This window comes from Strix uralensis, chromosome 3, assembly GCF_047716275.1.
Source record: "Strix uralensis isolate ZFMK-TIS-50842 chromosome 3, bStrUra1, whole genome shotgun sequence".
Classification (NCBI taxonomy): Eukaryota; Metazoa; Chordata; class Aves; order Strigiformes; family Strigidae; genus Strix; species Strix uralensis.
This window is the reverse complement of record NC_133974.1, coordinates 6,256,627-6,274,931: the sequence shown is the minus strand read 5'-3', so window position 1 is coordinate 6,274,931 and position 18,305 is coordinate 6,256,627. Positions and strand designations below refer to the sequence as shown.

The 18,305-nt window shown below is 34.5% G+C and overlaps 1 protein-coding gene across 7 annotated transcripts in view; it reads left to right on the top strand.

Annotated features, from left to right (window-relative positions):
* The window catches only part of SUPT3H (SPT3 homolog, SAGA and STAGA complex component), a 279,545-nt gene that overhangs the window by 91,600 nt on the left and 169,640 nt on the right, over positions 1–18,305 (top strand). The window contains exon 1 of one of the 7 annotated variants that reach the window (XM_074861398.1): positions 16,664–16,727. The exons of the other annotated variants lie outside the window; for them this stretch is intronic. Within the exon in view, the coding sequence (XP_074717499.1) occupies positions 16,693–16,727 (35 nt within the window). The 5' untranslated portion in view covers positions 16,664–16,692. Of the gene's footprint in view, positions 1–16,663; positions 16,728–18,305 lie in introns of those variants that run through there. 7 annotated transcript variants of the gene reach the window in all.

The window sequence follows — 18,305 nt, the reverse complement described above, 5'->3', positions numbered from 1 at the left end:
ATGCACGTTTATGGAGAAATTATGGAAAGCTGGAGTTGTTAGATCTATTCACAGAGCAATTTTTATCCAAATATGGTTTAAAGTGAATATTTGGTAGGGAGGTGTTTTGGAACTAGCTTGTACCCTTTCCCAACTGAATGTCCTACGCATCTGCAGTGGCATGGATTAGGAGTGGTGTGGAATCATCAGAGGACAGAAAATTGTTAGGGGAAATTATAGAATAAATTTAATGAGCAGGTATAAGAGTATAAGAGGCTACTGTGAAGAATAAAGAGATTTTTGTAGTTTAATTCTCTATAGAGTAATGGCTCCTTATAAAAGTTATTCTGTTGTTGTTAACTCAAATTTTTTCTGAGATGCTACAGTTTAAAAATCATTGGGTAGTATGTTTCATAGTCAAATATACTGTAATTAATACTTTTAGTCTGATTTACAACACCATGTATTTTTCATTTAATTTTAAAGTTGACCTTGTGCATGGTATCTCTTTTTTCCTATTCTCTTTAAATACATGTTTCATTTAGTGTCTACAGATATTACTTCAGTGCTGACTATGTGAAATCTTACTTGCTATGATTTGAATTGTGGCATCATAAATTAAAGTACTGAGAGGTTACCAGTTCTATTTTCCTGCCTGGGCAATGTACTGCAGAGAAAATAAAACAAATTTAACAAATACAGAAATTTAAAATGCATAGGTTTCTGTGCTGTTAACATAATTTTTGAATGTGAGTATTGAAGTTGAGACCTTCTCTTCAGTATATTGATGTTGGAAAATGAAGAGTCTGTGTGGTGACTGAATTTCCATTGACACTTTTTTTGCCATTTCTAGCAGTACTTACTTCAAACATTGAACGTTTAGCCCCTGTTATTTCAACTGTTCCTTGAAAATGGCTATTTCAAATCAATATTAAAGCTACGTGTCTCATGCTGGCCTGTCACGTGATAATGTCATTTATTTTCACTTTTAAAATCGCTGATCACAGTGGAACATAACTTTAAATAAATTTTTAGCTATTTTATGGTATCTATAGGTATTTTTACAGCTTAACTCTCTTAAGAGGTGCAAAAGAAGAAACTATTTTTTTCAAGTACTGTTTTATTCTTTGCTTTCAAGTACTATTTTATTCTTTGCTAGTCATTTAAATACTAATGCTTTGCTCAGAAATGCTACTTCTGGGTTTCACGTATATTTTTTAAATGCATTTAAATAAGACTTCATAACAAAAACATACTTTTTTTTTGTCTCATAATAAAAAAGTACTTCAGAGGTGGATTAGGAATAGAGTCCCTATTGATCCAAATTAAAAAATATAATAGTTGTAATACTTTGTAGCTCAGTGAGAAAACTGTTGTTTAGTGATTATTAAAAGATAAAAAAGCAACTTTAAGATTTAGCTTGGCTTTCTAAGATGTTATTTAACTGTGAATTTATATATTTTTCAAGTGTGATAATTTAGAAAATTTTAGGGAAGTGGTTGAAACTTAAAATTACTGGAAAAAAAATTACTTTTTCTTTGGAGTATCTTTTTGGAATTTCAGTCTTCCAGCAACATAGAATTTTCAGTGATTTGACTTCTTTTAACTTACCTCAGCAAGTACCCATGAAATAATTTTTTAATAAATCAAATTTAAGCATGTAGTGGAACATTTGCCAAGATTATAGTGTAGCAACAGCTACTGCTACCTTAGACATAGTGCTAAAATTCTAAAAAGAAATTTTATGTAAGTTTTATTACAGCAGGAAAATATTTTTTTTGAAAAATAATACTTAAGCAGCCTATTTTTCATTTTCTAAAAATGTTGTCATGAGGCAGAGATGTAGACTCACTGATCTTTCCATCATTCACCATTTCTCACCCTTTCTGCTTATGGAAATAGATGCCACCTGAGCTTATTCTTGCAGACTTCCAAGTATTAAATGCTATTGTGTGGATACCCTGTGTCAAAAGCTGTTTCTAAAATGAGTATATTTATTCTAAATATTATTTTCTTGGAAGTATATGAAGCTGAATATATGAAAGCACTGTGTTTGTGTATTAGGCTGGTTTTGTTATGAATTCGGAGAGGCATGATCCCTTCTGTTATGCCAAATGAAACTGGACTGAAGTCACTGCATAAAGGATACCCCTTTCTTTTGGCATCTGAACATCAGTTTCAAGTGTGTTATGTTGCTTAAAAGTTACACAGAAGGTGGCATGGTTAACTGAAATTCTAAATAAATCCTAGCAAAAAAAATTTTACAAAGATTCTATGTGTGGCAAATCAGAAACAGGATAAATGGATGAAATAATTTTAACATGTGATTGTCTCTATGGGCATTTTCCAATCACAGCTTGTAAATATTTGTATAAATTTTTCAAATCAGAAATCAAAGTACTGAAGTGACTTCAGTCAGCTGCAGATGTTTGGGGGAGTGTCCTTTGGTGAAGCCGAGAAGCAGCACATGAGTATGTATGGAATAGCTGAGGAAGCTGCTCTTTGTTATTTTAGAGTTAATTTTAAAATAAGGTCAGCTTGGAAATCAACTTATTTTGGTGCTTTAATCAGGTTTTCTTCTTTGTAGGCTAGCAGTGTAAACAATATGAAATTGATAATGTTTTAAAAATTAAAATAAGCATCTCTTATATAGGTGAAGAGCCCTAGTAAAAATCACTGTCCAGCTATGCATCTTTTAATAGTTCTTGGGGTTGTTTTTACTTTACTCATTTTAATATGGTATAATTCAAACACTATGTCCCCTCTTATAATAAAAATTGTACATATGGCTTTTAAAATAATTATTTTTGATACAGTGCAGAATGTCAGAACAGTGGAACTAAATCACAACTTATTTGAAATCTGAAGGCAATAAAACTGCTTTTTTGACAGTTAATTACACATTTCAGATTCCTGAGAGGCTAAGCGTTATGAGTAGGCATTTTTAGGCTGTGCAAGATGAACTTGAGTAACTTGCATAGTAAAGTGTATATATTGAGGTATGGGAGGAATAGTTCATTTTCCATTGTCAACTGCCAGGCAAGTCAAATTCCGAAAGAAGAATGTTATTAGTTACACATAATTTTATAGTAGTCTGAAAAGAAGCAGCACGTTTACATAATCTAGATGTGAACATAACTGTACGGTTTTAAGCAATGTCCTTTTCTGAACGAAATTAAAACAAGAAACTATAATCTGTTGTAAATTCAGCTCAAGGCAGCTTGCTAGAAGTTAAATAACACTAATGTTTTAGTTGGAACTCATGTAGAAGAGGTATTATTTTAAACAAAAATGAAGTCTACAGCTATCTGGTTGTGAATGTCTCTCAATTACAGTGGCGTCCGTGGATCTTGGATCTGAATGAAGATTTGGCTAGAAATTCTCCACATCCTTATTCAGTGTTTTCCTCTGAATAAGAAACAGCATGTGTGAATTACATTTACTATAATCCACTCCATACAGGAGGATAAAAATTCTGTGAAAAATGATTATGCATGGTTTAAAATTATCTTGATTGTAGTGGATAGATTCCTTTTTAGTTTAGCTGGTTAGAAGTTTAAGATATTTTGAGAAGTAATGCTGAATGCCCAACAGTTTAATATTTAGCTAAACACAAACGTATGAATAAGAAGTAACTGCAGTTGCAGACAATCGCATTCCAATGTTGGTGTAACTTCCTGCATTTAACCGAACATGAAACATTATTCAGTGAAAAGGAAAAATACTCTTTTTCCTGAGTGTGCTACCCAAGCAATTAGAATGAATTGCTACTACTGTAAAGTGGGGAGTTACTGAATGAGATAATCTGTATTTAAGCTTCCCATAATACAAGCCTGCGGAATAAAAACATGTTCTCTTATGCATCAGCTTAAAATATTTTTACAGTTGTAGCTACCAAGTTTATAAAGAGGTTTCTCCTATTTTCACAAAAACGGAATGTTTTTACGTGTAATGGAAATAAATTTCAATTTAACTGCTGAAAGTGCTGCGATGCATGCAACATTTTCAAAGGAGTTACTAGCTCCAAAGATATACCCAGTTCCTCACTTTCCAGTTTCAGTCAAAACAAAGGAATTTTTTTGCCATTGAAGCACATCTATGAATCCTGCCAAACTGAAATGATGGCTGTGTGGGTGTTTTCAGGGGAAAAGATAGAGCTCAGTGAAAAAATTACCTAGTTCTAAAGATTTTGAACTATTAGTAATTTTTGTAAAATGCAACAGCATGAGTAACTTTTAATACAATACTGTTAGACTAGAATTGAAGAGTGCAATTAAGACAAAAAATGCTACATATTTAGAGCCTCATTTCAAATTTCTTGTTTTGTAGAATATAATGTGACCTTCATGTGGAAATTCAGTCAAGTATTGTAGTTCAAAATGGCATTTGCTTGGCTTCTCATTTGGAACTGAGAGAAGGGGCTGTCTGCATCTTGTATAGTAAAAGTAATATTCTGTATACATAAAGTTTAGATTACTTTGATTTTAAAAAGTTATGAATAAACTAATGATTGAGTTATAATGTATTTGTAATTCCTATTACAAAAATAAATCTGAATTTGTCTTCATTCATATGGAACCAGTTATGGTAAAGGTGAAATCCAGTTTGTAAATGTCTAGTTGGGCTGTTAGCTGAAGAGGTTACTGAAAGAAAAGAAAGTACTATTTAGCTTCAGATTCTAATTCATGCAGAAATGTTCCTTCTCAGATGTTACTTTTGAATTAAAAAGGCTAAATTGCAGCTTTGACTGCAATTATCTGTACATCTTGGCTTCTAGATCAATGAAGTCTGTCATGTGTGAGAGACCACTATCTAAGAATTGGAAAATCTCTTGTGAATAAATACTACATAAACTCATGTAAAAGAAATGCAGAGAGAAAATATTCATACTAGCTAAGAAATATAATTTTCGAGGTGCTGTTTCCATGTCTCCCAGCAAATTAAAGAGGTCAAACTCCTGGCAGCTTGTAAAACAGAAACAGTTAGCCTATGGCCTCACATAAAAACGTAGCAAGCTATTGCTTATATTCCACCTTTGCATTTAAACCAAGAACTAACTGCTATTTGTATTTTTAAAAATAGAAGTCTGTTTACTTTGATTAAGCAATCTTGTGAGCTGCAAATATTTTTGATCCTCCCACACCTCTCCCATATTTTTTCTTTTGTCTTTGGTAGAAGTAATGAATCTCATGGACTGTCAGTGGGATATAATATAATTTACTGACTGGTTCCTTTCCAGACGTCTACATGGGTTGAAAACTGGAGTATGGTATTTAAGATACAAACTGTCTGCCCTTACTTGTCACAGAAAAATACTTGTCAGTTAAGCCACAAACTCATATAAATAAGACTTTGGTCTTAGAGTAACATATTTCTTAACTGATCTTTGAAAATACGAGTTCCAAAGCTCTGTTCTGCAGAATTTCTGATTTATATATGCCTTATATGCCTAATAGGTAGAAGTATTTTATTTATGGAACTTTAAAAAATAGGGAGAGGGAAATGGGAGATGTGTTACATACTTCATTATTGAAAGAAAAACTGTAGCGTTAAGTGAGAAGAAATAAGAAATTAGTAAGTCTATGAGGGGATTAGTTAAGAACACAGATTTTAGTATAGAAGACATCGTTCCTAGTATTTAGCCAAAGTAGATTTTACTTAACACATACTACATTAAAGTTGTAATTTTTAAAAAATGCAAAATATTGTGCATACCTTATCTAGGCATTTCTCTTTTAAGGTGTTTCTCGGAAATAGTCAGAATAGTTAAATTATAACGTACCTTTATCGCTCTTCTCTCTCTTTTTTTTTTTAATTTAATGCTGACATCTACTTGATTAGAACTGATCCGTATTTTTACATTGTATTAGGCATTTAATATGCTCTGTAATTTTTACCAGCCTTAAGGAACAAACAAAAAAACCAATTTGCTGACCTTACCAACATTTTGACAAGATACTTATGAGAGTATTTCTGCGACTGCATTTATTCTGTGTCTCTGCGACTCTTCTTTCAGGAGGCTTCTCTGCATGGTAGAAAGATGCATATGATTAAAAAATAAGTAAATTAGCCAAACATTATTTTTGCTTCATCCTGTGAAATATTTATTGTTGTTCACATTGGATAGCCCAACATGTTCTTAATGAACTATGAAATATGTGATTCAACATAACTTAGGAAATTTGTTGTGTTTATTGTTAAATGATCTAAAAGAGCGGTAATTCTCAGAACAGAAATACATAAATGTGTTCATACAAAGAACCCAGCCATGGTGTCAGTATGGCTCAGATCAGCACCACTGCCTGTTTTAATGTTCCTTGACCTGCTGTGGTTCCTGTTTCAGTAGCTTTGCCACGCTATAACCATTTGAATTGAAATTTCCCATACAGAAAGATGTCCCCAAAAGAGACTGGCTGCACATACTCAATGGAAGGTTTTTAGCTGGGCAGTGAAATGGTCTGATGGTTGCATCCCTGCAGAGCACGCTTGAGCTCAGGGCTGTGGGGGTGTCACAAATGCCTTTTCTGGCAGCTCGAGGAGACTATAAGTGACACCTTCTCTCTGGTGCCCCAGAACCAGGGAGGGAGCATAAAATGGTTAGGTTGTTTAAAATGGAGAGCATATTAAAAGAAAGTGAGGGCAGGCATCTGCTCTGTGAGGAATGGGATCACACTTAAGCAGAGACTATACACTAAGTTGTTGGAGCAAAGTAAGTTGGTTGCAGCCGAACATACTTCCCTACATGATGTGGGGGAAGAACACAGGATTTTGGCTTAACCCTGATTCTCATCATTTCTTTGCCATAAGTGATTATTTGTGAAAGCTGGAGAGTGCCTGGAGGATGTGAGACATGGATTGGTGGGGCAAGGAGACCACACTTTGCAGGATGAGGGGCATGAAACAGAGATGAGAAGCCAGGGACCGGGAAGATAACAGCATGGCACCAGGGCCCTGTTAGTTGGCTGGGACAGAAGCAGGCATTATTCCAGTTGAAAGGGGAAAAAATGTGTTGTCTGAAGGCAAGCAGTCCACCTAAAGACTGGTATTTATTTCCCAATTTATGAATGCAGGCTTTCGCAACTCTAAATGTTGTTTAATGCAGTTTTTGTAAGTAATTTTATTTGTTTGTGTTGACTGGGCTGTCTGAGCACTACCACATGATTATGATGGCTTTATGCAGCTAGGAAGACAGACCCTGTTCCAGAGGGTTTGTACCATAAGGCTTGGCATGTGCCAAATGTTACGTGCAAGAGTAGTTCCTTTTTAAGACGGTGGGCGTGCTTGCATGGCTCAAATCAAGCAAACTCATATATGTTAGCAGGGTTTTATCCTTAAGAGCAAGCTGAACTTCAACACTTGGAGCTGTGCCAGTAAATTCTAACGGGCTTCTCGTTACTTGCTGTTACAGACCTATGTATGTCTTTGAAGGACTCGAGCCCAAATTCTCCACTTTGAGTTTTCTAGTGAAGAAGACCTTTTTAATATTTAGGATAGGGTCTTGTTAAAATTAGGACGTACATGCCTGCTGCCTGTTGTTAGAGTGGCGATGCTATTTCCTTTCATTTCAGAGGTTAGAACATTACTAATACTGGACACGCACATTCAAGTGCATCAAATTAAGGAAATAATTCATTGTGTAGAAATTATGCCGATGTTCAGCACCAAAGAGCTCTTCAATGCAACATATAAATTTCATTTATTCAGCTTTTTCAGATTTAGCTGCAGTGATGTCCCACTGCATTTCAAGAATCTGCTCAGGAAATTTTGAATAGTGTTCAAGAAAAACTATATAACTTATTTTCTTAAATTGTAAATATTGCTGACAGATACTTCCTTACTTTATCCAGAGAAAGGACCAATTTCTGTTGCTGCAAGTTTGGTGTAAGTAGGCGTATTTCTAGAAGCCAAATGTCTGATTATTCCTACAAGAATGACGATTTCTCCTGGGTTTTCTTTTTTTTTTTTTTTTTTTTTTTAAATATTTGTTTAGGGTGATTTGAAGGAACTAATGGGCTTAAAGATTTTTTGCGTTTAAAGAGAAAAACAAAACAAGACTTAACTTAAGAAAATGTATGTTTTCCATTGAGAAAGCCCCCTAGAAAATGGATTGGAAAAGCCAATGGCTTTCCTGTTTACTCTGTCTCGTCTCTGTCCATTCTGTTTTCTTTCTCCTTGCACTAGCGTCTACACTCATTCTCCTGCTGTACTGGTTCTATACCGTATCTTCTCCCTTGCTTCCCAGTAGAAATAAAGCAGACAAAACTTTTTTTTTTCTGTAATATTCCAAGTGGCATTCTACATCTTAACCCTTCTGCTGTGTTATTTCTTCTAAAGAGTATTTTTGTAGTTAAGATAGATTTGATGCTTGCTACACTTCTCTCAGTATTGCTTTGCATGAGGTATATAAATTTTTGCACCATGCATATTGAGTGTATAATTTATTTAACCACAGCTTGTAGAATAAAACATTTTCTTGTGTAAGAGTGTAGTACATTATGGTTAGAAGCATGAATTTTTTTTCTTTCTCTGGCTTCAGTGGTCTTAGGTTATATCTTTTACTATCTTAAAGATTATTTTTTTTTCATATCATATTAGGTTGTGGTTTACAAATGTAGTTTATCCTTTAAGCCCATATTAACAGATGGGCAAACAGCATTGATTCTATGTTAATTTTTTGTGTGTGTGTGTGTGTGCCTTAGCCCTGAAGACGACCTTTAAGAAAATCATGTGTTTAAATATTATTCTTAATGTAAGTGCAAGAGTAGGTACTTAAATTCTGTATGTGTAGATATTAGTAAACTCAATGAAGTATTTTTTTAAAAAGGACTGAAATGATTCCTTTAAATAAATTTAATCAAACATTTATTAGTACTCTTGCCATTATTTGTTTCTCTCAAATAATTTTTCCTTTAAAGTCTATGCATAGTATTGCAAAATCCTTTTGGGTGGCAGGTGCAGTTAACCACATCACAGTATTTCAGTTCTATATTTACAACAGGAATTTTCCTAGTTAAAATTATACTTTGCAAACAGTTTAAATTTTAAACTAATATTTTTCTTCTAATGAGCAGTTGGGAAAGGTTTTCCATCACAAAGCATAATATCCAGTGAAAAATACCTGCGTAACACAAAGTTTCTGAAGCAAAGGAATTGCCAAATGTCCCCGCTGCTCCCCCCCGACCAAAAAAAATTCCCAATCCTACAAGTAATTCTATACTAATGCAGTGTGATGTGCACATCAGTTTATTTTTAGTTAATTAAAAGAAGGCTTTACATTTTCTTTTAGTCTTTATTTATGCAGGACATAATTTTCATTCTAAAATACTAATGATAGCTTCAAGAAAAATATTCCAGGCTCTATATATCAACATTAAAAAAGTAAAATACAAAATGTAAGCCCCTCTATATAAAAGATCTTCAAGTTAGGCTAAATGAGAGATAAATGCCAATTTGTGATTTCATTTTAAATTGAGTTTTTTTTCTGTCATATATTATAAACTAATCTGAGAGCACAAAATTGCTATGGTGCATTCTTAAAATAAATCTTAACATGCATATAAAAATATGAAGGAAGTTAGTCATGCTTAGCTTGCACTGCCACCTCTTCAGGCAGTGATTGCCAGCCTGAGGTCATGACCTGTTCCCATGTCTGCAGCCGGGATCATTTGCAGGCTTATGATACCAATTTTATTGTTATTTCTAGACTCATGTCCCCTCTTGAGGCTTCAACTTCAAGCTTGGGAATTTTTATTTGGGTCAAATACCAGTTGGAAATTCAGTACAAGAGCACTTTATCCATTTCCAATTTTTTTGGGGGGAAAAAAAAAAAAGATCTTGTGACTGTTTTAATCATAGTACCCTACTGTCAGAAACATTTAGTATTTCAGATTTAGTAAATCGGAAAGAAAAAAATTATGAAGTCCACAGCAAAAATGTATCTAACAGAATATTTAACATGTGTGCTTTTATCCAATGTGTTATGGCCTGTTGGACAAACTTTTATTTCATAGTCAGACTGTGATCATCTTATCTCTAGTTTGGTTTTTGGTTTGTTTTTTTTTTTTTTTTTAATGTACATGGCAAAATCAAGCATACATGTCTGCAATTCACTCAAGGTTACTAGGAAATTGGTTTCTGTGAATACACAAAATGTCTACTCAGGAAAACATTCAGAATGTATAGAATTGTTTTAAAGAATATAAATATATGCCTATGCCACCTCCAAACTGCATGGTTAGTAAAGATTGTAGTAAGTAACATCTGTACCAAAAGAAATTCCTCATAAATTCTAACAAGTTGTATATATTTTCAGCTTATCTTTTTAGCTGCAAGTGATCAGAAAAAAAAAATAATTCTCTCCATCCTTTATAAAATATATACACTTTAAAAGATTTTGTTGGTTTGAACTCATAGATTGCTGTATTTATTTATTTATTTATTTTTGGACTGTTACATCTCAAAGGTTAGGGTTTCTAGTGGTATGCCATTGATAGAAAAGTCTATTGCTATAGAAAGCACCAAAACACTGCTTTTGATCAAAAGGAATATTACCTGTTTCTACTTTTGGTTGCATTTATGTCGGGATAAAATAGTTCACAAATAGCACTCTAGATAGGTATTTTTCTTAGTGAGCTCACTTGAATTCACACACGGTAGGGCTGAAATCTCAGCCCCGTTGACTTTAAACTCCCATCAACTTCCTTGGGATCCGAACTTCTTTCAAGAAGTGTACTTCAGACGAAAAAATATTGACATTTCCTTCAGGTTTTCAGACTTTTGATGTTCATCAAAAGAATGTAATCACATTTGTTAACATGTCTACTGTTACCTTTACCTAGAAGATACTTTGCCATTATGTGCTGTGTTTCTTGAAATAAATCCATGTAAAAATATGATATTATTGGACTACATTAGCTTTTAATAGAAATATGTACATAAAGTTCCAAATATGTGAAAGTATAATTGTGAAGGGTTGGATTATTTTTAAATGACCTGTGAAATTGGGGGAGGGAAAGAATAATTTGTACATCTCATTTACTGATTGCCATTAAAATAATTTTGCCAAAAAGTAATGTGCCTTAGAGTATTTGAAATTAAACACACTAATGCAAGAGGATATCTAAGGTGAAAGATGTTTGTGTAATGCTAAACATAACCAAAGAAGCTGTGGTTTTAGCAAAGGTACCATGCTCTATTTTATCAAGTGCCAGAAGTTGCATAATGAAAGTCTTTCAGTTAAAAAAAATATAAGTAAAAAAAACATAAAAATGCCACCCAGCTGGTAGAGATCTTCCTAATTTTTACCTGATTGTATTTCTGAAGAAATATGGCAGGGCCCTCGTAAATTTTCAACATGAACTGCATTTTTGTTGCCAATTTCCATATCCTTTTAAAAGTGCTGAAGCGTGCATTTGCTATTTATGTTTGCAGTAGACTGAGTACACTTTTACTATTTGTGGTTTCAGAAATTGGAAACAACCAAACAGTGGTGCTATGGTCTAAAAAAATAAATTTTAAACAGCTGTGGGACAGTATTTTTAGAATGGTAGGAGTCCTTCTGAAGACAGACTCGTAACTGTGTCTCTCTGCACAGGAATGCTGCAGAGGGGTTTTTGAAATCAGAATTGTATCGTCTTCACACCTTAGTCTGTACTGTCTGGGGTAATCAAACTCTGGGACAAATAGAGCTACTTGGAGGAATACCTTCACCCCTATATTTTCGTGCTATCCATATGGATATTTGAATTGCTTTAAACGGTTCCTATATCAAATTCTGTATATCCAGTTCTCTCTAGCTTAACTATTCCTTATAAATGCCATACAAGATAGACAATTAACTATAATCTTATTTATAGAGTTAATAAAGGTTGTAGGAGGCCAGAAATCCAGTGTTAAAATTCTGTCTTATTTTGGCATGCTAGTTTTATGTGTTCCCTAAAAGTTGCCCTGTACAGTAAATTATTTCTCCAGTTATAGCAGCCTTTAATAGTAAAAATAATTTGATTAAAATAGATATGTTTAATTTCTTTGCCATTTAAATGGTGAATGCAGTCCTGCAGATAATACCATGCTACGTTTTGGATGTATTGCTCTAAATGCAACTAACAGTTCCAATTTTCCTTTGTTTACAAAAGAAGAATTCAATTAATATTTTTTGTCTCGCAACATTTCAGAAATAGTGGGCGTAAGTTTTCTTTTACTCAACCCAAGTAATTAATTAAATGACATAGTTTAGATTATAAGTCTAGAAAGTGTCCAAAATGATAACATGGTTTAACCCTCTTCTAAGCTGCTCATTGTAATGTGGCAGCTCCTTTGTGGAGGCTGATGAATTTGCTAACTAAATCATAATGTGTACCACGGTTCAAGAATTTAATTAATTGCTACATTTGATTTTAGTTGTAGCCAATTTTTGATCTAGGGCTTTTGAGTTAGGCTTTCTTGGATGTTAACTGTAATTACTTAATATAAATTTAAAATTAAATGAATTCTGATTTATAACAAGTTTTTAAATTTCAACTCTTTCTAGAATTTGAAATGTAACTATATAACCATTCCAAATTTTGCAAAATCTTTTTCCAATGTACAGAAGAAATACAGTTACGCTTCTGATCACACTGATGCTGTTGAGTTCCGTTCTTGCTGTGGTACTGTGCTGTCTACATGAAGCTCCTTCTGCCCTGATCCTGCAACCTAGTGGGTTATTTACTTTCTTTCTTGTAGTCCTGAGTTGTGTGGAGTTTTTGGCTTTTGGATCCAGCCTTCTAGCTTTAATTTCAGGTGACCATCCTTGCATTTGGATGTGAGTTTTACTTAAATAATTGATCTGAATACATGATCTATTTGTTATTTTGTGATCCACCAGTGTTATCTGTAGTAGTTTTTTCAGCATATTCAAATTGAGTTATACAAATAGTGAGTAGCAATATTGTTGAAATGGTCGTGTGTATGATTACACTCAGCAAAGAGTAAAAATAAAGCATGCCAGTGACAGTTACTTTCTGATGTTGTGAATTACCTTACTGTAACAAAATACTGTAATTTAAAAAAAAAATTATATGCCCTTGTAGTTTTTAAAAGCTGAGGTCAATTTAATATTAGTTTTAAATTCTGACAATGAATGAATGGCACTTTATCTCAGTTCCAAGAAATACACTGTGAGTTCAATATATCTGCTGTCAGTACAAGATGAAAGGATCTCTTGCAATTTTTTATTTTTAAAACGTAGAGGAAGATACAGCACATTCTCATGTGAGTTAGACCACTTCAATAAACTTACTTTTTTGAAAAGTTTCACTGAGTACTTCTTCGGAATAAACAATTGTGAGTGTCTGTTCAGAAGTGTTTTAACTAGAAAGGGATTATTCTGTTAAACTGCAAGTAGGGTGAGGTAGACTCACGCTACTATCAGGGTCTCCTTATAACCCACATTACTACTAAGCCCTGATAAAATAGTATTTCTTTCAACACGGCCTTCTTCAGGCAATGCTTGTAATTCTTTTCATCTTTTCCCTATCAAAGAACTCTTCTGCCAAAAATAACATTGTAGACATAAACTTGACAGTTTTGTGTGGAATTCACTTTGTCAATGAACCGCCAACTCCAGTTCATTATGTCCTTATCATTGTCCCCAAAATATTAAAAATTCAGAAGCCCTCAGTATTTAAAGAATGTGTTATCTGTCACAAGATCTAAAAACTAATAGATGGTAAGTGTATATACGTGTGTATATGTATACAAATATATATGTATATGTTATTGAGATGTTAATATTTTCAGATGGAAGGGTGTAACAATACGTTAGAAATAAAATATAAGGAATGTTTTTCATTAGAAGATAGTATAAATTATTCGCAGATGGAAATTAAATAATAAAAAGACTCCAGAAAGCTCTCTTGGTAGTCATTAATGGAAATAATGCAAACGTTTTCCATAAAAATGGAAATCATATTTAGTATCAAGTAGAAATTTGGGGTTCCAGCTTTAGAGCTGTTTTTGAGAAAATGTTTTTGCTACATTTTCAGAAAGTTACGTTAGTGCAATTTTTGTGATCTTTCAGATGGTCAAATATAAAAATACAAAACCTGAGTTTTGGGGAAATTCATTTCAGAACAGTTGTGTTTGGCTACTGTTCGAATTATGTTAATTTGTACTCAGACTGGAATGCCAAAAGTCCAGAGATTCTTGAATTCTGTGGACCAACAACTAAAGTTGGATCTTGAGTTAAAAGCATGTTATCTAAAAATGGAAATGCTCTGCAGCGTGAAAATAATAGCTGTTAATTGATATTTTAAAAACAAGCATTCTAACTGTTTTTTTCCATATTCGTATATATCCCAGTTAAACAAATTAAAAATAATTGAACATACTTAGAAGATAATCAAAATAAGTTTTCTATTGGTATGGCACTCCTGTTTTGTTATGATCTATTTGACAATGTTTAGATGATCTTATATGCTATGAAAATCTGATTGTTTTATTTTGTCATTGATTCAGAGGAAAGTCTTATACTAACTCAGTAGAAACTGAAGTACTGTTTACATAATATATTCTCTACTCCTAATTATAACTGCCAGTTACTTATATATCTGGTATTTAGATTTCTGATACTGAGAATTGGTATCATAATAGGATGTGTGTATTTTAGATTAATGGGTGAATATCAGTTATCATTCAAAGTAATGCTTATGATCAATTGATTTTATTCCACTATTACAGATAAGGCAGGAATTTAGCAGTTTGCCAGATGCCTAATCCTGACAGCAACCCTCTACTAGGACTCAGTGTTAAAATTTTTGACTACCCGTGATTGCCAGAGATTATATGATCCTGTAGTTCAACTAATCTGCTTTGGTCTGGATCTGCTTTGAGTTTAAGCACCAAGTGGACCACTACTTTTGTCTTTGTAAAGATAAGAGTTATTGCAGTGATTGAAAATTGATTATCCCAGTGATGACCAAACAGTGTTAAATATTGAAATAAACCTCATCCCAAATACTGGTCTCTGTCCTAAGACAACTAGTTAATTGCTTCTTTTTTAGGGAAACTAAAATCTGGATCTAGCAAGTCTTGGTGTTCTCAAATCATAGTGATCTCAAAGTGGACCTTGTTTGTCTGTATGTTGTGTGATTTATGGTATGATTTTTGTCATATTCAAACAGGAAAGGGTCAGAAACGTGTTTGTACTTGGGACAGTCTGATGAATGCTAATTTCTAGGTCAGTTAGCCATAATTTTTTAGGTTGGTCCCTACCCACTAAATATAAAGCATAGAAGTCAATAAACTTCTTATCTCTAAATTCAAAAAGGTATTTAAGAATCAATTTAGTCTTGCATCTTAGAAAGGGTCTTAGCTTTAAGGACCTCAGTTAGACCCACCATAGTTTCTTCTGGAAAGAGTGCTGTTTTCTTTGGTCCAGAGGACTTCCTCTTTACATTTCTGAGCTTTGACCAGTTAAAATGTCTTTGTGTGGTCTGATGCCTGAGGGTTTTGGGAAAAAAAAAAAAAAAAAAAGACCTCGCCCTTACTTTTTTTTCATAGAAAGAGCAACTACAGACATCCTTTTCCATTCCCATCTTTTTAGTTACTTGTACATTTCAGCCAGAAACTTGGTCATAGATTGGAGTTTTAAGATCATTTCTAATAGTGAGCAATTATTCTTTGGTTAAATTAGTACCTGGTGTGATAACAGCAAAAATGAGACATGTCTTAAAATGCAGCACTGTTTCTGTAGTTGTATCAAAGCATTGTTTTAATGTTTGAAACCAAATTGTAATTTGATTTGTGATTAGGTTAAGTGAGATATGATCATATTTTCCTCTGTTCTAAACAACAAGTGAACCAGCCTCCCTGCTCAGCTCCCCTGGCTCCAAACTTATCACTGGTGGAAACCCCTCAGGCACAACACAGGGTTTGGTAGTGTAGTACAGGAGTGGAATCCGTGCACTTGTGCAAGGTCCTGATCCTGCACTCAGCTTCCCATGGTCATTAGGCTTCAGCCTTTAAAAGAACTGGTAATTCATGCACTGAGATAATTGGTAGTGACAAAGGGCAAGACTGCACAGAAGGAGAAAATAGAAGCTTTGTTTAAAAGCAAGTATCTAGGGTCCAGCTAAACTTCACATAAAAAACCTCCTTGAGATTCAGCAATGGAAACTGTTACATAGGAGACAAGATGCCATATGGTTGTAGCGGTGGCTTGGGTGTCAAGAGAACGGACACCCAGTCTTTTCAGCATTGCTGTTGGTGGTGTTTGTAATCTTGAGCAAATCTTCCAGCTGTGCTTGTCGCAGTTTGTCTCTCTAAAGTAACTTTATACGTACATGAAAAGTACTATGTAGAGATTAGCAGGGGTGTAACACTGATGATTATTACTTACCAATAACATCAAAGTGTGATTAAAGGACAACATTATTTACTGTTATTACTGAATGTTGAAATTCTCTTTTGTCCACGATGGTTGTAACTAAGCATTTCCATTCTAGCGTGGTATGGTAGGACGATGAGTTTACTCAGTTATACTGTCTTGCTAATGTCAACTAAAATCTTTGGCGTATTTTAACTACATTTAGCTGAGTGGTGCAGATCAGAGTTATTAAATTCCCCCCTCATGGACGTGACGTATGAGCAGGGAGCAGTTTGTTTGGCCCAGCAGAAGCTGAGAGGTCAGTGTGCACCCAGCAGCTGAGCAGCACCTGTTTGCCGGTGGATTAGATGCGGCACACGGTTTCTTGCCTAGCAGGCAAAAGGTAAGGGGGCACGTGACAGGGATGGGCGGATAGATAGCTCAGCTGAGGTGTTGTGGAGTCCACTGTTTGAAATACCAGAGAAACAGAAGCATGAGCAAAAACTTACATGTTGTTTAAAAATTGGGTTTCATCAATTTCTTGCTTTCCCTCTGAGATTGGTCTCTGTGATGTAAATAAATTTCATGCTCATCTTTTTTCTGTCTGTAGGATGTTTTGTTATCACTAATATGTTGATTACAGACAATAAGTTAATCCTTCTGTAATCTAAAATACTGTCCCAGAAAACTGGTTTTGCAAAGGTATTGACCATGGAGTAGAAAGTTACAACGTGTGTCTGTAAGAACTGTGGTACGTTGGGGCTGGTTCATGCCTGATGTATCACTTATAAGGGCTTACGGGGTCATGCTAAGAAGATAGGGTTGCACTTAGCAAGATACAAATATTGCCCATCATTTAACAAGTGTGTCTTGCTCAGGATCTGCTTTGAGAAGACCCTTCTGGCAACAGATACTGTGTCTGCAAGAGCTGGGCACCAGAGCTGACAAGCTGGGAATCCCTTTCCTCTGCTTTGTCGCAGTGGTGGTTTTAACCAGAACATTATCAGGGATGGAAGGAAAAAACCAAATGGTTACATAGCAGTAATGTAAAAGGAGTCTTAAGAATTGTTTGTGACAGTATATTGAATTTGGGTTTTTTTGCCCTCCCCTAATAGCCTTAATAATTAGTCACAATCATGGCCTATTTCCAAAACTTTGATTGAAATAAATTAGGTGACTTAGTGATCATTGAGTACTTATAGAGATTGATTTAAGTGAAGCAGGATTTGTAGGGAAAGGTGATTTATTACATAAACTGAGACAGCTGGTTACAAGTGAGAAGTTTTTGAGTGTTTAAGCTGTTTTTCAGGACTTCTGCATGCTGTTCTCTGGGTGATGATACACGATGAGCGATGCAGATATGGGCTGAGGATAAAGATCTGCTTGAAGAACTGTTCTGGGCTTGGTATCAGTCTGGGATCAGGCATGCAAGCAAGAGATTTCTATCGTCCTTTTCTCCCTTTCCCACTCCAAAGATTTTGATGCTCTTATTTTTCATTCTTCCTAGCTGCAGCAAGCTTTACGGATGTGCATCTGCAATATGAACTTCTAAAAAGTGTTACCATAAACAATTATGAAAAATTTCTCCAAATCTACGTCTCTGAACTTCTAAATCTCATGGGCTCTTTAGGGTAGTCAGCAGTTTATAGAGTTGAGTCTCGTGCACTGCTCTGGCTGTGGTTGCAAGCCTGTAACAGCTCACTAGCACTTTCTTTATGACCCTCCCCTAAGACCATAGCTTTACTTCCTACCCTGCCACTGTTGCAATTTGTGCTACTTTCACTGCTCTGCATGAGTTCTGCTTTTACAGCAATGATTTGCTGCAGATATAGAAATGGATCTCAAATAGCCAGTGCATGAGACCTATAACAAAGTCATTTGTTGCCACGCTTGTAACAATCAAAATCAATAAAGATGGTCATGGACAAGCTGGGAAATTTTGTATTTTGATCAAAATGGGCTATTCAGTCAGGATAAGTAC